Genomic DNA, 21214 nt, shown 5'->3' on the forward strand with positions numbered 1-21214 from the left:
CGGGATTACCTAATACTTTTACCTGGCACTCAATGCGATACCGGGTAACGCATTTCGTGTCAGGTAAATGTATTATTCGGTAATCCCGAAACATCTTGTGGTATTACATTCGATAATTAACCTACATATTTATATACACGGAAATATAGTCATAATAGTTTATATTCAAATAAAAATCGACTAAATTATAGCTCCTGCATATTAAAATTATCATGAAAATTGTCATTTTTATTGTAAAAAATGTTCAACATTTTCGATTTAATATTTTTTATCTGTATGACCATTTGACTTAATAAATGATATATGAATCATGGCAAGTTTGTAGGAAAATATGTGTAGAAAAATATATGCTATTTTAAAAACCTTTCGTGTATGCTACTGAAACGATGATAATATATCTACACTAAATATAATCTATTACAGCTTTAGTAAAATGAGTAACTAATAGTGAAAAATAAAGTTCCAACCCTAGATGCAACATTTTTCATAGACCAGACTGTACAGTTTCGAAGACCAAATCGGTATGTATAATTACTTATTAGTGAAAAATGTCCATTATTATATTTCTAATCTGGGAACGACCGAATACTACAGAAATAACATTTTTTGAAGTATATTTCAAAGATTCATAATAACATCACTGTAATTCAAGTTCTGACAAATGTCTTTTCAGATTTAAATTATTTCATTTTGAATAAAACCAATATAAAATAAACAAGAAATAGCAAGCTTCCGTTTTCCACACAACATTTATAACTATAAAAAGTTTGTGATTACTTCATTAATTTATCTTGTTCAATGTAACAGGTAAACAATTCTTATGGGAAATTGGATTAGATTTTATTTAACTGTCAATGATGACAAGTGATCATCAAACTTTTTGATCACACGGCATATGAACAAGAATGTAATTGATATAAAGAATACAATTTTACCGCTGGTCAATAAGAAAATATTTCAGCAACACTTATTAAAAATGGTTTTAATATAGAACCAAACCGAACAAGAAATTCTAAAAAAGTTAATATTTAGATATCTTACCTTCCAACATTTCTAAAAGCGTTTAATCTCTCGAATGTGGCTTTGCCCTGACGAGGGGCATAAAATCCTCTTTTGCCTGGACAGTAAAACAGAGGAGCATTGTCCTCTTCCTCGGGAGCGCCCTCTTCTGTAACAGAATTATCGGCGCTGGTTGTCCTGGAACCGCCGGCTTTTTTCGAACCTCTTTCGTTCAATGAAAAAACGTCTAATTCTAGAGAAAAAATAAAAATAAAATAACACATATTTTGAATTACGAGAGTGATGATAGAGCCCAACGAGCGCGAGTTCTGTTTATATTAAATTCATGTAGGGTATGTTACGTCTTCATGTATTTTGACCGTCTTATAATATATCAATTTAGGCGCATATACCACTTTTTTCCAGGTTAGTCTACATATTTTAAAAATACTAAAAAATAACTGATGAAAAAACTTGAGATGCTATAGGCTTGGTGCATTCACCGCCGGTGCTGCCACCGCCCGAGAATATCGTATATAACGAACATATACAAATACAGAATATAAATGGCGAGAACAATACAATATATAAATGGCGAAATACAATATAAATGGCGAGTAAACGAAAAAATTAGAATATAATTATTCTAAAAGTGTTAGAATGTATAATTTGTGGAAATTCTAAACAAAAAAATAAAAAGGGAAATATTTTGATATCTTCAGAAGGTCTAACTTGCATTATAATTTATTATTCTTATTTATATTAGAGTTTAACTACGGTAGCGAGCATAGACTTATCACCGGTTTTGCCAATGGGGCATAATTGGAGCTATTTCGGCTATAACGAGATTTTTTAAAGATACATAATTATAATTTTAGAAGATGTTCATAAAACATTTAATCACTAGTTGATTAAAAAAGTATACCATTAATATTGCAAATTATATTTCATCCTCTCATAGTATATGTCTATTTAATTTTTTGATTATGTAACGAGCACTTTGTTTACTCACTTGTTTCATCGAACTGCTTGAATCCGTTTTTGCTTTTGATCAAATCGGTGTGAGAAACTATGAAGCTATAAAATGTTGTTTCGGGAGAGTTGAATATCCGGGAATGTTGAGTTATTGAATGTTATTGCATCCAACAACGCCCTAATTACGCTCTCTTTACGCGTTAACATTTTTTTGGGCAATTTTATTAACATTTGAAATTGTCACAACACAACAAGACGCCCAGTTCGAATTTTTTTTCGCTTATTTTTTACTATCCGAAACAGCGTTACATCACACAAACCTCGTACCTGAGTGTTTTATAGTCTCAATGACTGCACTAGCAAAAAACTAAAATACTGAAATATTACGACAAAACCCTAATTTCAATATTATTTTAATGCGATCGACATGACGGCGGCGTGAACTATTTATTGATAATTTATGATTTCTGACGTAGAGTGCGCTGCGGTGGGAATTTGTTCAAATCAACTGATGTCGATCAAATTAGTATTTTTATTAAAATGCTATTACTTTAATAAATCCCATATTGACCAAATTTATATGGCATTTTATTAATGGCAAAGTTTCACTTCTCAAAACAGTAAGGCTTGTATCATCACGTATGTAGGTCAAGTAATATAAAAAAAATCCAGAAGTACTTACCTAATAGTGCATCTTGGCCCATATCAGCATGAGATTGAGAATGCGCTAAAATCATTTCAACCGCTTCCTCCACCTTCGACCTTAAAGACTCTTCTGAGGCCAAAAGTAAGAGCAACTGAGCTGGGGATAATTCCAGCAACATTCCTAAAGAATTTATATTTAATAAAATACATAGAAGACTCTTGAGATGTCACTTACCCGTAATCCTTCCAGCGAAAGTAGGATGAAGATTGAAAACTTTCGGATACAATCTATCACCCAACTGCTGCTGGTGACTGGTCAGATGATCATTAGTCAATGGGTTACTCTGTCCCACGTTTGCCGATATGTCAGGCATAGACGGAGCCTCGGTGTTGTTGTGCAGATTTTCACCGGGCACGTACGGACGAGCATCCACGCTCATCGTTCTGCGATGGTGATCGCGATTTCGGCCTGAACCTCTCGACGGAAGAGAGCGACGAAGCACCTCCCTGTCTCGTTGTCTCAATCTGAAAAAGACAAAATTAATGATTTTCACACAAAAATTCAAATTCATTTATTATGTGACATTTCTGGAAAAATGGTTCACATAAGAAAAAATCTTACAAATTATTTTGATTTTTTTCTTTAAAAATATCACTACACAATATAAACCTTGCAAACAAGCAAAACAAAATAAGCGGATGACCTGTCCAAGAATTCAAGACATAGATTTTTCTTTATTTTAGGTTTTTGCACGACGAGATACTTGAAAAATTTCTGAAAAACCTAAAATATTTTTTTCGGCCTTTTGATCTTGACTTTATTTAAACACACTTTATCAGAACGCGTTAGATAATAAATAAAAATTAATACCAGGTGCGTCTCAAAAGTGGCTCACCCCTATAACTTTTTGAGTGATTTGGTATATTAGTATATGACATAAATTAGGATTGATTGGCATACTCAATTCTTTTCGGCCTCTTCCTGTTTCACCGGAAATGAGTACGAGTTTTGATTTTTAAATTGCACCCTCGATATTCTGAATAGAAGGACATATCATATGTCAACTTTTGACATTTTTGCTTAAAACAAAATTGAATTTTAAATTACAATCTAGAGTGCTGTGTTTAAAAATACTAATTTTTAATCAATGAGCCTTGGAAAAATAGATTTGATCGTCTAATGTTATTCGTGTCTTATCCTGGCTGGTTAAAAGATGCTGAAGTCGTATTTATAATCATATCTCAATTTTTTCAAATGGAACGAGGGTGGCTCATTAGCAATTTGGAAAAAGCATTTTTTTACGAATAATTTGGTACCACACACTTGATATTTCGAGTCAAATTGTCGTTATGAATTGCATATTGCAATTTCGAATAAACCATATTCGAAAATGTCAAAAGTTGACATACATCATTCTATCCAGAGTGTCATTTTCTATCGAATAAAGCTTGATTTTCATGCATCTGTTATACGTTGATACGATGGTCCGATGGTGCTCTGATTGGTCATAGCGTTTTCGCGCCACTTTTTATCCATAAATATTTTACTTCAGCCCGTCAACGGACCCGTTCATACGATAACGGACGTTTTGACACTTTTTTGGCAAATTTAATCTAACCTTAATAAAAATATAAGTAAAATAGCAAAATCGTTATGGAAACGAAAATATAAAATGACACCAACGTATATCCGATAAACGGAGGCATGAAAATGCAATAAATTTAAAAACTGCGGAATTTTCTAACCAATCAAAATTTTTAAATCCAACCAATAAAATTAATATCGTATCATCGTATCGTCGGATAACGGATGCATGAAAATCAAGCTTAAAGCAACAAAACACCAAGGGTACCATTTAAATATTAAAAGTTGTAGTAATTTCTGGTGAAACAGGAAGTGACAGAAAACAATTGAATACGTCAATCAATCCTAATTTATGTCATATATTAATATACCAAATCTCGATTTTTTATCTGAAAAAAATAAAAAAATTATAGGGGTGAGCCACTTTTGAGACGCACCCGGTATATAAGTTTAATAAAGTCTCTAAACTGAAAATAACTAAGGTATCTTAAAATATATTATTTTCCGACAAGGAGAAGATTTCGACAGACGATGACAGATGATGTCCATACCAATCCATTTTTATCACTAAAGAAAGTTTGTAATGTTTTTTAAGTTAACTATGGATGATTTTATAGTTTATATGTATATAAATCTATCATGGTTCGTCTCTTGTTGTTTTTAACCAGTCTCATTGGTTTATTTTAAAAATGACAAATCATATTTCAATATAATTGGAGTGAAGGAAAAACGCACGGTCGCAGATGCGTATGAACTCGACTTAAGATTTTCGAAACATGTCAAACTAAAGGTAATATATTGTGTCAAGTAACCAACGTTCCGGAAAATGATAAAGATTTGCGAATTGCTTTGGCATTTTCGTTTGTTATTACGTGTGTTTTGTGTTTTTAAAGCTAAGTGGAAGAAAAATCGAGAGAATAGTGTAGACCCAGATAGTTGTATTAGCCACCAAAAAATTGTATACTATCTCGTATATGGTATTAAAAACTGAAGTAGCTGTAAAATTAAGACATCATACGATAGGTAAAAGATTTTTATATGTAAAAGCCTTTTAGCACTGTAGAGAGATTATGTCAAAAGATACTGGTTTAAAAAATAAGATTAAAATTAATTAACAAACTTATAAGGTATAAAATTCAGTGTTTGGTGAATTGAAATTATTGTTAATAAAATGTTTTGTAAAAAGCCAAGTTTTTTTGTAAAAAGCACACAAGTCAGTTTCCGTTAGAATTTTAACTCAGAGACATTAAAAAAATATATTTATGTTTTAGTCGCGATATACCTAGCGTTTTTTCCAGATTTAAACTCCCTACAAAAGTATCGACATTATTTAGAAGGTTCCCTTACTTTACTAACCTTTGCAGGACACTGTACTGATTGTACTTGTTATCAACCTGCGCTGGTTCCAGATTTGGTAGTTTTTCGTTGGACAAAATAGCTTCGGCAATTGCAGTGTAAAAACTACGAGCGACCCCGCTACCTTCTCCTGGTTCATCTTTAAATGTAACTTTTACCCTGTAATGAATATTTTCATTATCTTCTTGAATTTTATATTTTCGATTTAAAATACCTGTTTACCGCTAACGGAGGAGACGAAGAGTTTCTTCTGTTGTAACTAGTATATTGTGTGTTGAGTTCTTTAAAAGTTTGCAATAATAGCTGAGTTCGGTCGCGTTCGATTTTCGAAAGTGTCAAATCCCGTTGCTGGTTGTTTCTAAGCTTTTCCATATCCCTCCTGAATTTAGCTTCTTTAACTGGAAACCCGCCTAATTCGGACACAATCGATCCTGGTTCTAATCCTACATCTTCCATAAAGACACGACCGAAAAGGTCTAGAGATAACCTCCATCGACCTAAAATTATAAATGATGTATATTCCCAAAAAATATCGTTAAACAGCAGAAAATACAATACCTAAGAGCAAATCATGCGAGACAAGCTGTCCTATACTAGGTTTTGAAAGCTCCTGCGGTGCCGAGCTTGTGACTACAGTAACATTAGCAGATATTTCCTGATTTTCCAATGTTTCAAGTTGGACATCCATAAGAATTCCCGAATCACAACTTTTTGTCACATTAGTATTAGTCTAAAATACAATTTACATAAAATAATCAATATAGAATTAAGAAATAAGATGTACTTTTTTTTAAATTCAGTTTTATATTTGGCTTTAAGGTAATGGCCCTATAATAAATGCAAAGAGTAGAAAATATTGACGGTGCGTGTTAGACTAACAAGTAAAGAGCCAAGCAAAAAAAGAAAGAGCCAAGCAAGGAGAGCTCATCAATGCCATTCATAGGCCCAGAAGAACCTTTCTGCGGCGTTGCAAAGGCGGTCACGAGAATGGCCACGGAACAATGGGTGGCCAACAAATCTCCAGAATGGTGGAGAAACTCACCAGGGCAGAGACAGGCGAAAAGGTTCATTGTAGAACATTCGCCAAAATTCACGGTAGACTTGATAAGCAAGGACAGAAAAACAGTCAAAGCTGTAGTAGGTCTACTAACAGGGCATTGTAAGCTAAATAGGCATCTAAAGCTGATGGGATTGACAGACGAAGCTATGTGTAGGTTCTGCCAATCTGAAGAAGAAACGTCAGAACACATTTTATGTCGGTGTGACAGCCTGGCAAATGTGCGGTTCCCGGTAATAGGCAATGATAGGCCATTGCCAAGGAGCTACATGGAGGGTTCAGTCTCCAAGTTGCTAAACTTTGTGAAAAGGATAGGACTGGAGAATGTAATCTAAGGATCAGAAGAGGACCACAATAGATCTGAGAAGGTCGCAGTGGATCAGGCCGAAAGCCACCTCTAAGAATCTAATCTAATCTAGACTAACAAGTAAATTACACAGAGACAAGAAACAACTGACAATACTGGTAACACCAATTTAGAATTATTGAAAGTCTGGTCTTATATTCTCTACTGCTTGATATTTTCCGTCCTTATATAGGTCCGTCTATATGAGACAGCCTAATATTCATATAGAACCGAATTTGATGCGAGACGACTTCTATAGCGTATAATATTCTTTGATAGTAATAAATATTCAAATTTTATTCTTAACTGTTAGATAGACATTGTTAATGTTTTTACTGGATGATTAAATAAAAATGATTATATACAGGGTGGTCCGAACTGTATTCCGGAAACTTCGGCAGCATATTCCACAGATAAAAATAAGTAAAAAAGTTCGTATAAATGTATGTCCTAAAATGCTTAGTTACGTAGATACAGGGTGCAGAAGTTTCATTTTTATTTGGATTTTTTCCAAATAATTTATGAGGTAACATCAATATTTAGATGAATATTAGTGTCTGGGAGTTTTTTGACATGAGAAATTTGACATCAATATGACTCCTACTTTTTAGAGGGCGCCACCTACATATGTTTACTGATTTGAAGTGTAATAGTTTTTCGTCCGTACCTCTATAAAACTACTGAGTAAAAAATATACATTTGCGACGTTTTTACGTAAAAAAGGTATCTTGGTGAAAATTGCTACGAGTAATGGTTATCGAGATATTTGAAACCGAAATCATCAATACCTGTCATCATTGACATAAGTTAAACATGTTGACTAAATAGTTATTAGAGTGAAATCATAAATTTGAAATGTTTTTGTACCAAAAGTTCAACAAAAACTGTTTTCGCGTCAATTTTTTGGAAGAAAATTTTATGATTAATTTAAACATATTAAAAGTTCCCAAATTTATTATTTCAGTCGAATAACTTATCTACTCAACATGTTTATTTTTAGTCAATAATGACATATGTATTGACTATTTCCATTCTAAATATCTTGAGAACGGCTGCTCATAGCGATTTTTACCAAGAGACATTCTTTATGTAGAAAATCACGAAAATGTATATTTTTTCACTCAGTAGTTCTATACAGGTACGAACGAGAAAAGTTATTACTCTTCAAAACAGTTAAAACACATATAGATGGCGCCCCTTACAAATAGGAGTCATATTGACTTCAAAATCAAATTTCTCATGTCAAAAAACTCCCAGATACCAATTTTCATCCAAATATTGACGTTATTTCAGAAATTATTTGGAAAAAATGGAAATAAAAATGAAACTTCTACACCCTGTATCTCCGAAACTAAGCATTTTAAGACATACATTTAAGTATACTAACTTTTTTTGCTTATTTTTATCTGCAGAACAGGCTGCCGAAGTTTCCGGAAAACAGCTCGGACCACCCTGTATACTGATACATCTGGTTAATGTTCCCCCGACAACTATGTTAAATTAGAGTCGTAATAAAAAAAAGATGCTCAAATATTCATAGTAAAAACCTGTCAAATACAAACTAGTAATAATACTAATGGTCCTGTTACACTATAAAGTCGAAAAATAAATTCATCGATACTGAGTTATCGCGTTAACATCAAACCTATTACATTGCCCTAAATTCACTTATTTCATTTTTTTTATAAAGAAATTGAAGAAATCACACAAACTGTTTAAGAAATAAATGTATGCTCCGTATCTGTCCTCAGCCAAAACCTCAAACGACTGCGGTCATCAGAGAGCAGTGACTTATCAAAGACATAGTTTTGGAAACTTAGTGATGTATACATTATGATATTTTATGTACACACGTATTTAGTTTCCATTACAATACAATATACGTTTGTTTTTAAAAAAAATTTACAGCTCACCAAATTATTTCTTTGTAATTAACAAAAAGTATAAACAGTGTGTATATGTAAGTGAAACGTAAATTAAGTAATGAATTAAACAAATGATGAAACTCTTAATGAAACAAAAAAATCATGTTAAAATGTTTTGAAAAATCTATATTTAAAGCTAAAAATATGGATATTTGATATTTCAAAATGATAAAAAAATTAATTTAAGCTGCTATAATGCTGAGGCTTAAATTAAAAATTAAAACTTCAGATTTAACGAAAGGTATAAAATTAGTACCTTAGCATAAATCTTTTCTAAAGCACCGTTCTCAGAACATCGACTGTTGCCAGCGACACGTTAAATGAACCAATCAGATTTGTATAAAATTCAAACAGCTGTCAATTTTGAATTTTGTGCAAATCTCATTGGTTCTTTTGACGTGTCGTTCGACAATACGATGTTCTGAGAACGGGGCTTAACTTATCTCTAATTTAGCTCTTTTTTCTATACCAAAGAGGCAATTTAAGTAAAATATTTGTCAGAGACCATAATAAAAATCACAAAGAATTCTTACCTGTGAGGATCCTGCTCTAACGATAACGCTCTTACTGGGACTTCTTGACGACCCTGAACTAGTGGAGTCGCCACAGACCGCGCTACAAGAATCCATACTTTCAGAATTTTGAAACATGGGAAGAGAATTTAATTGCGGCATTTCTTGGCTGTTTGATTCCAACGAGTCGGATTTTCTAGGCGACACTATTATTTGTGGTCTAGACGTTAAAGGTGTTTCAACAGGAGCGGGTGTTACAGATCTTGAACTACTTTTCGATGATAGATCCTGAGGTTTTTCATTTATCGCTTCTTCTAAAAAAACATATTTTTTATAATTTGAACTACAATGCCAAGAAAAACATATATTAGTGATTCTGCTCTAACTGTTACTTGTTTTATTTTTTTAGTTCATAACCAATTATGCAATTTTTTGTCATGTTTTTCTATTTTACAGGAAAAATAAAATATACAGTATATCCCCCCGTATTGCCTTTACAAGAGGAAACACTTTTTGATTATTGACATTTTGAGAAAAATTCATTCTTCATATAAATTTTTGCTTGTTTTAAAGTTAATCCCGTTTATATTTTTTCAAATTTCCATACCATATTAGACAAAATTAATAAAAAAACTTGAAAATAAATATAGTTTTTTCCTAAAACTAAAAAAAAATTAAAACGCGTTTCTATGGTAATATAATTTCGTCTTCATTCTTTGATACATTGTTATTGAAAAAATTTTAATTAACGTAGTATTTTTTGCTGTTTTAAAATGTTAAAGAAGAAGCACAAAATTTATTTAGTTCAATACTACGAAAAGGGTGATATTATAATAGTTATCGCAAAATATGACATTAATCAAAATTAATAACAAATAACCCAAGGTATGATATTGCGCAGGTTGGTCACTACGTCACAGGTGATAAACGGTACCATTGGTCGGCAAGCTTCGCGCATCAATTTCAAATTGTCAAACAGATGACATAATAAATGTGAAAATAATTTTTCTACAAAATAATTTTTCAAATGTCAAGCTCGATGATTTGACTTAACTTTTGGGTTTATGTCCCAATTCTTCCCTATTTTAGTTTTTTTTTATTAGTGGCAATTGAACAATATGGATATTTTTTTGTATGGCGTATGACGTCACAGGTGGTATGCGCAAACTTAACGAAATTGGAGCCGCTATCGATCATACCTTGTTTTCTTTGTGCCATGACAAATAACTATCTATCAAAGAATGAGATCGAAATTACATTACAATAGAAACGCCATTTAATTTTTACTTGATTTTTAGAACTTGTTTTTTTTTAATTTTGTCTAAAACGGTATTGACATTTGTAAAGGTATAAACGCGATAAACCATTTTAGAACAAGTAAAGTTGTTTATAAAGAATGCATTTTTCCCATAATGTCATTAATAAAAAAGTTTTTCCTCTTGTAAAGACAATCTGGAGACATAATGTAGATTCTCCTGTATCTACAAAATATTGAAAATGATACATGTCACGTCACGGTAATGATACATCTACAAAATATTGAAAATGATACATGTCACGTCACGGTAATGATACATTTTCCTACGTTACTGGCATTTTTTGAGCACCGCAGACGGGTCCTGAATCTAGAAACAAGATTTCTACAATTGCCAAACAAGGCTAATCAAGCTTGCTCTACCATGGCTAAAGTAACATTCCTACGTTCGCCCAATATACAGGGTGAGTCTTAAATAAGTGCAAATATTTTCCGGGGTGGTATATTTCGACCCCAGGAGCCCAGATCGTTCATTTTCTTCTAAATTTCCCTGTATATTTTTCGAAAACTTTTTAGAACTGTCTGTTCACCGCAAATTTTCTCACGGTATAATTTCTTATATAATCTCTAATATTACCATAGTTACGGCATTAAAAAGGATGCAAATACAGAAAAAATCCGGTGGTTCTCAAAATTTTAAAAAAATATTTTTTTTTTAATTTTCAAACTTAAATAACTCGGTTATTTTGGACTTATCTGAAAAATTGTTAAGAGAAAATATGTTTCTTTTATCGAGATCTACCAGCCCTGAAAATATTTGCACTTATTTAAGACTCATTGTATTTAGAGCACGCACACTATAGAAATTTTTAACTAGTGTAGCACTGACTGCTATAGAATCTTTACAGTCTTTAGCTCTGCTTTGATATCTGTCAAGAATTCATCTTTTATAAACAAATAATAATTATTATTTTGCCAATGCCATTACTCTGACTGAAATTGAACTATAAAATGCCACAAACTTGTTGCACTATTTCATCTGCGTGATTTATACAGGGTGTCCCAGAAATAAGTGCAAATATCTTAAGGGGTGGTAGATCTCGACAAAAGAAACATATTTTCTCTTTATCGTTTTTCAAATAAGTCCAAAATACGGAGTTATTTTACTTCGAAAATTTTCAAAAAAAAATGATTTTTTGCTAAAATTTTGAGAACCACTGGATCTTTTCTGAATTTTCTTGCTTGTAAATTTAATCTAATACCTATGTTGCCATATTATCAAGAAATTATGTTTTTTAACTAAAAACTAAAAAAGATTCCAAAGAAATGTTCAAAAAATTTCGAATTTTCAATTTTTTTTCGCGAAAAAAACCTCATAGGCGTGTTTCTGGAGTTGAACTATACTACCAGTTAAAATACTTGCACTTATTTCTGGGACACCCTGTATATACATATAAGTTATTGATTTATGTAACTTATAGAATTATTTATTGCCATAAAAAATAGGTGATTTGCAGACAAATCCTAGAATAAAATATGCTACAGTTGCTGTCCTTCGCGAACTTCAAGTTCCAGTGCTTTACGCCCTGGGCTACTCGAGAACGGTTCTGAAAGGAGCTGTGCGCAATAGCCTACTGCCTTTATATGGCGCGGAACAGTTCTGAACTTTATGACTCAATTGAATGGAGTCAGAGTATCGCGTTCATGAATAGTTCAGAGCTGCACAACTGCGTGAATGGAGGACAGCAATTATTGACATCAAAGTGAGAGCTTGCAACTAAGTTTTCTTCAGACATTATACTATAAATTATATAATACGCAACCTATAGATTACACCAAATAAACTTTTAGTCACGTAATTAAGCTTGCCGGTCAAGCGTTGCCGACTTTTACATATTTTCCTTTAATCAAAATATTTTAGGAAACAAAAATGAATTAATTATAAACATGTAAACATTTTATTACATCAACGAAACTCACCTCAGAGGGAAACAGCACTTAAGAGACATAAAGGGTCATTACTTTCGCGTTCCCGTTCGAAATATTTCAATAGAAAAGAGATGAGTTTTTTGTAACGGTCCTTAAGCTGCTTCGGCATCTTAAACACTATATAGCACTACAATCTGTTCTAAAAAGAACAATTATCAACTACAAGGTTTGCTAGTAAACAAATTTAAGTTTAAAATATCCCAACACAACTCCCTTAAAAACCAAAAAACATGTAATACAAAACTATACTGCCAAAACGTGTCAAAATATCAGTAAATAAATATGACAACTTGACATTTTTCACAGCAAAGCTACCACCTGAATCGCAAGCGAAAAACTGATATTCCAATTAGTCAGCCCGGCGCCAAATATGTCCGTGGTTAACAACAATGAATTTAATAATCGCGTTCTCGATGACGTAACTAAAAGTTTATTTGGTATCGATAGTATATAACGAGTGATGAATATGTTGTGAGGATTGTAATAATATAAAAAATCCATTAAATTGATAATGTCGACCAGTGCGAGCAAATAGTACAAGACATAAAAAATCATAGTTAAAATGGAAATCTCTAAATTCCTCTTAAGGTAATCAAATAATTACCGAATTATTTATACGTATTTTGGCATTATCAGATTTCATATTAAAGTAGCCATTTTGCAGAAAAACTTTAGAGTTCTTAAAGGAGCAGTTTTTGTTGCAAAAATAAAAACATATATAAATATAAATTACCTTCTTTGCATTAACTAACAGCATAAGCAATATTAAAATATTGTTGGTGTATTTGTTAAAAAAAATATAAACTTTAATGCTTATATTGCTAGACAGCATTTTAACCCAAACTGCTCATTTAACATCTAACTTACCACTAGTTTTATTACCGATAGCTGCCAGCAGACTTTCAAATGGCTGCATGGTCCGTTTCTTAACGTCTTTGCTCAAATTACTACTACTGGGACCGGCCTGGGGTTCCCTTGCTGAGCTTGACTGGCTTAAATCAGTTTGAATCTGGAAACAAATGTCATTATCAGCTACAATGCAAATAAACAAGTGTGCACAATCATCGTTGAGAGCACAATGCAGTCAATAATTACCTACTAGTAAAAATTAGAGAAGCAATGAAAAATGTTATTGCAAACATCCATTAATGGGTTTGCATTAGAAAAAGAAGAAAACCTGTTTTTAATATGTGAATTTATGCTGTCAAAATAAAGAAAATTTAAGTCAAGTTCTAAGATTCACAATAATCTCACTGTAATTCAGATCCACAATGTCGATGTCTTTCCAGATTTATATACATTAACTTTGTTATATATAACCTAACCTAACTGTTATAATAAATTTTCCTACCTGTACTTCTTTAGGCACATCGCCTTCTGGATTGTAATTCCTTGGGTATGTCAGTGGATTGGGACCCATGACATTTAACGACCTCGAAATAGGATGATTTGCTTGAGCTGGTTGCCCCATAGCATAATCCGTAGTTCTAGTAGATAAACTTAATTTGGTGGGTAACTGTTCTAAAGGATTATCGGAATTTCCTGAAAAAAAATGATGATTTTTATATAAAATAAAAGCCCTTAAATTTTCTTTAATAAACTAACCTGTAGTAGAATTTAAAGTAACAGGTTGCTTAGGAATACCAAACAAGTCTTCTCTACGAGCATTTGGTTGTAACAAGTGAGGCTGGTCAGCTAGAGGAAGTGCTTCTGACATTGGTGTTTCAAATGGATCTGGCGGAGGACATCCCAAACAAAGGGTAGATTCTGATCGCTGTTTTAAAGAGGAAAAAAATACATAGAATACAAGGAATATGCAAAGGATAATATTGAATACCTGAAAGAAAGAGTGCTTCCTTCCTTTCCCATAAAATCCTTGTTGAGAAGAACTGTTAAGATTACTAGACATATTACTGGCTAAGTTTGATACTTCTTGATCATCTAGAGAATCCGTTTCCATCGCCAGAGCGATTTCGTCTTCCGCTTCCTCATTTTCGTTTTCATCTTGATCATAACAGGGCGGTAAAGGCAGACTACTATTTTGGTTTCTTAGGTCGTCATCCCTTGTAAAAACGATCGATTAATGTCTATATTAAAATATGATCGATCTAAACCTACCTATGGTCAATCATTCCTGATCTCATAAAATAAATAAGAGCGTCAAATACGTAAGCTACGTGCTTTAAGGCTGAAACATCTAAAATTGGCAATGAATCCAAATGTTCACTATTGTGAGCTCTCATCAAGGACAAACAATAGGAGAGGAATTCTCGTCTTGCAGCGTGAGCATTTGTACCTAAATAATAAATCAACATTTAATAAATAGTAATAGAATTGTAAATGAATACCTTTACCGTCTCTGTCTGCACGGGAACGACCACTTTCTACGTTTGTAGTAAACCCTACTATTCTGCTACCAACGGAACCGCTAGTAGTACCAGTAACTGCATGACGATGATTCGACCTGACGACACTGGAACCGCTTGAACCTACTACAGAAAAAGCTTCATGTTGTATTTTGTATTTTTTCTAAATTGACATTTTTTTTATTTCTTTGCATAATTTGAAAGGCTAGTTGTTAATATAAGATAAAATTTCCGTATAAATTTAAGCAAACGTCACCAGCCTGCAGAGTAACTGATAGAATCGAAAATCTAATGTTAAAAGCTAAAAAGCCTATTTATCAAGCACACAAGTAACCTAAAGCAGCTAAAGATGCTAAAAAGGGGGGAGCAGGCACGTATCGATGCCCACCTCCTGAACCAGAGCTGCCAGTTGGATGCTGAGCAGAGGCGGCTCCACTAGCAGGTCCACCCGTTCCATCCAATGAATTGGTCAATGAAGCTCCAAATTTCAATTGTGCCTCTGTGGCGTCCATTACTGTCAATAACCAATCCCAGGTAGGTTTGAGGCGAAATTCAAGATATATCTGCAAAATAATAAACTATTTATAGCTTTTGACATTAACAATAAACTTCTTTAAATACAAGGGGGCCCAATCTTCCGAAAAAGGTCTATGCAGTTATCTCTTTTAAGTTTTACTGCAGTTTTAAAAAAGCAGGCAACGCTAGCATATAATTTAAAAATGGTATTTAATTATCATAGAAAATGACTCACAAGTTTTTTTTTGCAACAGTGAATATATCAGAAATTTATATAATAAACTCAAAGTGGTTAATTATTTAACTTTATGGAAATGTAAATATAAAATTACCTGAACATTGCAAATGTCATCTGGTGAGACAGCCATACACGCAGACAGAGGTATTCCTGTAGAGTTATTGTTTGATATATTTCCAAGTAAGTCAGCTATCTGACGAACGACAATTCCTGAAAAGAAAGATTCAAAGTTGAATTAAGTATATTAACAGTTGCAGTGTAAAATTTTAAAACTTTAACAATGAAATGATCCAGACTTAGCAATATCCAATGTTATAGACAGCCTATAAGAGACTTATAATAAACACTGAACATTCCAATTATTTCTATACTAAAAAAAGATAGCCTGTAGAAAAATAAAAGAGGACAATGCTCATTAAGAGAAATACCTTTTTATCGCGAGAAATACGAGAAAGGCCAGTCATGAGTTATTGAAAAACTTTTTCTGGAATCATTACAGTATTCCCAAAGATACTCAGTGACCATCAATTCGAATTTGGTCAAAGAATGCCTAGAGAAGCTGAACAAATTAGGCAAAGATACCTCCTATTAGGCAAAAAGTCCTCCTACTCTGGGTGCCAGCTCACCAAGGGATAGAAGGCAATGAAAACTGGACTAGAACCGCTCTGCTTCCCAAGTGGAAACCAACTTAGAGCAGAACTTAAGAACCTGAAAGACTCCATCCGTAACCTGGAATGGGAATCCTCCAACGGTCTAAGACATTGAAAGACATTTCTCAGAATTTAGAACTGAGAAAAATTAAAGATTTTCTTTGATTTAAGTAAGAACAATCTTCGGATTGTCACGGGGTTTCTGTTTCCTTAATACTCTACAACCTGTCTCCTCATACTACACATACTGTCTCCTCAACGAACACCTCAGTAGAATGAAGCTGAATAACAACGGCGAATGCAGGTTCTGTTTGGAAAATGGTAAAATACCAGAACACCTCATCATTGGATGCGTCGAGACAACCATTCGTGCCATGAAGTTTGTTACTACTGATATCGGAAATCTGTAAACCCGTCTCTCATACTGGCTTTTATGTTACATAATAAAAAAAAAACAATGTAAGATCGAAAAAAAATCAGCGTCAAAGACGGCTGAGGAATGACAATCGATGATAATTTTGGCAAGACCAAGCCCTAGGCGTCATTTACTTAACCTATACTCTTCTTTATATTTTAATGGCACTTACTGCCAGCTGGCCTTCGGAAGGTTGTAGTTTATTTAGTGCTTTTAGTAGTTATATTATTTTAGTAATTTTAGTAGTGCTGGCTGAATGCTGTCAGGGCAAGTGGCCACATCTGGAATGGATTGGGAATTGGATGTTTCCAGAGTCACTGATTCTTTCCACAGAAAAAGAAGATGTAATTTATTTTAATATATCGAGTAAAAATGACTTTTAAATGGTGTAGATTAAAATTTGAGAAAAATACTTTTTTGTAAATAGATTTGTGTATAATTTTTTAATCTTTCTCTAGTGTTAATTTTTGACAAGAGTTTTATGCCTTTTTTTCTTAAATGACGTCTAGAGATTGACATCGCCAAATCATTATATGGTACTTTAGATCAGATCATACTTTATTATATTGAAACATAAATTATATAAATGCATACTCACCAAAAGCTCTGGCTAAACAGCTCGCCGTTGTCGACATGGTAATAGGTTCGGAACTAGCGGCCACCGCAGCGTTGCCAGAAGCCGACCTTCTCAACGAACTAGGATCGATAAACACCAAGTTGGAATCGTACAGACGCACTCCGGCCGATCTGCCGGACTCTCTCGATCTGATAGCCCACTGCATGTTCTGGGGTGCCAAGTTGGAGCGCTGCCCCTGTCCGCCCGTAGCAGTGCTGTAACGGCTTCTTTTGTGAAAAGGAAAATTTATATAGATAAACATTCAGAAACAAACTAGAGAATAAAAAGGTAATAAATAAAGATCTGATTTTCGTGCACAAACTGGCCTGGTCATTCTAAATCGGTAGTTTATATGTTAATTAATAAAGCTTCATTCAGAACCTCCCAATTAGTGGAATAAATTAGTGGTTTCAATTACACTTTCTACTTTTTAGTTTACGATCATTCACAATGTCTAAAAAACACAATTAAAATTAATAAAATATCCTAGCAACAGCTTGCGGTAGTCTGTTGTACCCATAGAGAAAGCATAATATTTAGCTTATAAAATAATAAACTTTTGATTTCTAACCAAAATTTTTCTTGACGGGTGATAATCAAAGGCCAATCAAAGGCCAAAATGACATTCCTCGCAAATTTTGAAGTATAATTAGTGGAAAAGACAAAAGTTTGTTAACTTTTTCCACTAATTTAAAATTACTACCACTAATTATGACGTTCTGAATGCTTACATTAAAATTAGGTAAACAAACTTCTACGGCTAATTGAAACTACTAATTTAGTCTACTGATTTCGAGGTTCTGAATGAAGCTTAAGACAAAAATATAGGTAGTCAAAATATGTAGAAAATTAACTAAAGTCTGCCCGACAAGTCAATACCGTGGTACAAACAAAACAAGGTATGATATTGCGCAGGTTGGTCGCTACGTCACGTCACAGGTGATAACGGCATCATTGGTCGGCAAGCTCCGCGCGTCAATTTCAAATCGGCAAAAGTGACACATAATAAATGTGAAAATGACTTTTTAAATGTCCGGCTCCATGGTTTGACATAACTTTTGAGGTTATGTCCTAATTCTTCCCTGTTTTAGGTCTTTTTTTATTAGTCGCAATTGAACAATATGGATATTTTTTTGTATGGCGTATGAGATCATAGGTGATATGCGCAAAATGAATGAAATTGGAGCCGCTATCGATCATACCTTGTTTTCTTTGCATCATGAGTCAATACTTGAGAGTCAGTTAGTGCTTAGAGTTATTGTTCCAGTTATTCAAATCCAAACTACTGATTTAGATTGTCCAGGTCTCTATAGAACAAATATCGGCACATTGTGATCATACCTTCTCCTCTCGAGTTGTTCGTCATTAATGTAATCTTCATTATCGGGTTCATCTGTACCCGCTTCACTCTCCTCCTCCTCTTGCTGACTAGATTCGCCGCTCTCGTCTTCAGGAAATAGTAGTAGACCACCTAATAAGACATTTATAGTTCCACACACATAAGAATAAAAGATATTTGTTTAATAAATAAAAACCGCCATTTCGAATTTAAACTATTTTAAAAACAAATATCTTTTATTATAATCAAAATCAAATATTTCACAAACACTTACCAGTATCGCTTCCAGCTGTAGCTCCAGTCTGCACTGATCGCTGGGCACTAGCAGCATCCTGATTACTGTGATTATCATCACTATCTGATTCAGTTTCGGCAAGTAAGTCCAGTTCTGGATCTGAATCTTCTCCCTAATGTCAAAATTATAATAAATAAAATATCAATCATCCATCAATTAACTTGATCATACCTGTAAACGACTCTCTTGATGATCGGTGGGTGGATCTTGATTTTCAGTTTCAGCCAATGACGCTTGACCTACAAGACTTAATTCACGGTCTCCTTGATTGTCTTCATGCTCAGAGGCAGCATCATCGTCGTTATCAATGGCCATACCTACATTAAAATGCATGTTAAATAGTAGTAAGCTACATATCAAGTTATAAAGGATGACAAAATCGACATTTTTTTCATGAATTGAACTTTAGACACTTATTCAACTAAATAAAATGGATAAAAAAATAGAGTGCATAAGTATTGAACAAATGTAATTTTAATCTTCAAATTACCTTCGGGATCAACAATGTTCAGAAGTTCCCTTGCTGCCTGAGATCTCCTGATCGAATCGCCGATGTACGAAAACGAATCTGTAGAACTCTGGTTACTATTTTGTCTAGAAGTGCTAGGAGCCAAAGGATCAACCAAAAATAACTCTTCAGATCCCTACAAAAAATAAAACATGAACAGACAAGAAAATAAAACTAAGAACTAAAATATTTACATTTAAAACTTCGCTTGGGGAAGTGGCTAGAGAAAATGGCGCTGTGGGTCTAGCTACGCCCAATCTGACTGGTGCAATTAAAGAATCCGCAGTTTCGCACAATTCTTCTATAGCTAGTTTACTCAAAGATTGAAAGATGCGTTTGCACTTTATTAATGGCTGGTTTTGATTGTTCAAAGCCCGCCTCTTAACCGAAGTTGGAGCCATTTCAATGCTGAATATTACAAATATTCTCACCACAGATCTAACAAATCTTCTTGCGACAAATCTATTTAAAAAAACAATTAAAACATAAGAATAAAGTATAACTTCTATAATAATGTAGTAAGACATACTTAGCAAACTCAGCCTGCTTCTTTTCAGAGATCTTCATTTCTTTGATTAAGGTTTCTACTAAAATATCAGTTGACATCTGGCATTTTACAAGAAAACAGTGAGTGAATTTGTCGAGCAATGTAGTTCCAGACTGTCCTGATACATATGGTTGATCAACAAACTAAAAATAAAATAATTATTCAATAAAACATATTTAGTGTGAATTTCATACGATAATTCATACATGTATGTTTTTTAATAAAATCAATTATGGCCAATAATAATCTTGATACCATTATTTATAGGTTAACAATTTTGATATACAACAATAGGGTATTGGGTATACCGTGCTGGCAACTGTTACTTTTGGGTTGGTATTTACATGTGTGGAAGTAAATCGCATAGGGATCTTATTAAGTCGGAGTGAGAGAAATGCGACGGTGCCGTTGCGGCGTGGCCGGTACGCCTTTCCCTATCAAGTAAAGTAAAATCACGATTGCAAACCACTTATTTTTAAGACATTTTTTTCGAAAAGATAACTAGATAAAATCATTAGACATGTTTCTGCGTATCTGAAATGGAATTATAAGGATATCGTTAAGGTGTCATTTCTTTATAACGAGAAAACATCAGTAATTGCGATAATTTAAAAATTCAACTTTTTAACACATAACAGGCCATAACTCAAGAACCACTTTAGATATTGAAACATTTTTTTTATTTTGATCGGATCTTTTATAAGAAAAATTCGATAAGGATGTTTCTTTCCATTCAAAAATTGTAAACAACTCATCAATTTACTTTTAGAGCATAGCAATTTTTAGCAATCGTGTAATTTTACGAAGAAAATACAGCAGAAATATTAAGCAAGTTTTTGAAAAAACTACAATCAATTATTTCTAATAGATTTCGAAATATCGATTTTTTGAATTCAGAGTTCTAATAGCGCGACCACTGTCGAACACCAGCTCAATTCCACTTATTTTTACCAAAAATGGTTAGGTCGGAATCAAAGGCCAAAATGACATTCGTCGCAAATTTTGAAGTATAATTAGTAGAAAAGTTAAAAGTTTGTTAACTTCTTCCACTAATTGAAAATTACTAACACTAATTTTGAT

The 21214-nt window shown here is 33.2% G+C and overlaps 1 protein-coding gene across 11 annotated transcripts in view; it reads right to left on the minus strand.

The window, feature by feature from the left end:
* LOC115891592 (E3 ubiquitin-protein ligase UBR5) overlaps positions 1-21214 on the minus strand; it is a 46303-nt gene that overhangs the window by 2600 nt on the left and 22489 nt on the right. For 2 of the 11 annotated variants that reach the window (XM_030912091.1, XM_030912100.1), the window contains 22 exons: positions 20117-20277; positions 19782-20049; positions 19570-19723; positions 19251-19396; positions 19059-19191; positions 18787-18916; positions 17428-17672; positions 15859-15974; positions 15345-15573; positions 14999-15136; positions 14763-14940; positions 14482-14707; positions 14250-14418; positions 13996-14186; positions 13512-13653; positions 9422-9714; positions 6119-6290; positions 5775-6057; positions 5552-5719; positions 2855-3144; positions 2657-2800; positions 1042-1252 (listed from right to left, as the gene is read on the minus strand). In XM_030912091.1, coding sequence (XP_030767951.1) covers positions 1042-1252; positions 2657-2800; positions 2855-3144; positions 5552-5719; positions 5775-6057; positions 6119-6290; positions 9422-9714; positions 13512-13653; positions 13996-14186; positions 14250-14418; positions 14482-14707; positions 14763-14940; positions 14999-15136; positions 15345-15573; positions 15859-15974; positions 17428-17672; positions 18787-18916; positions 19059-19191; positions 19251-19396; positions 19570-19723; positions 19782-20049; positions 20117-20277 — 4187 coding nt within the window. The remainder of the gene's footprint in view (positions 1-1041; positions 1253-2656; positions 2801-2854; positions 3145-5551; positions 5720-5774; positions 6058-6118; positions 6291-9421; positions 9715-13511; positions 13654-13995; positions 14187-14249; positions 14419-14481; positions 14708-14762; positions 14941-14998; positions 15137-15344; positions 15574-15858; positions 15975-17427; positions 17673-18786; positions 18917-19058; positions 19192-19250; positions 19397-19569; positions 19724-19781; positions 20050-20116; positions 20278-21214) is intronic. The other 9 variants (XM_030912102.1, XM_030912094.1, XM_030912098.1 and 6 more) reach the window with 8 other exon arrangements.

This window comes from Sitophilus oryzae, unplaced genomic scaffold, assembly GCF_002938485.1.
Source record: "Sitophilus oryzae breed Bouriz unplaced genomic scaffold, Soryzae_2.0 scaffold_1188_pilon_pilon, whole genome shotgun sequence".
In the NCBI taxonomy this organism is placed as follows: Eukaryota; Metazoa; Arthropoda; class Insecta; order Coleoptera; family Curculionidae; genus Sitophilus; species Sitophilus oryzae.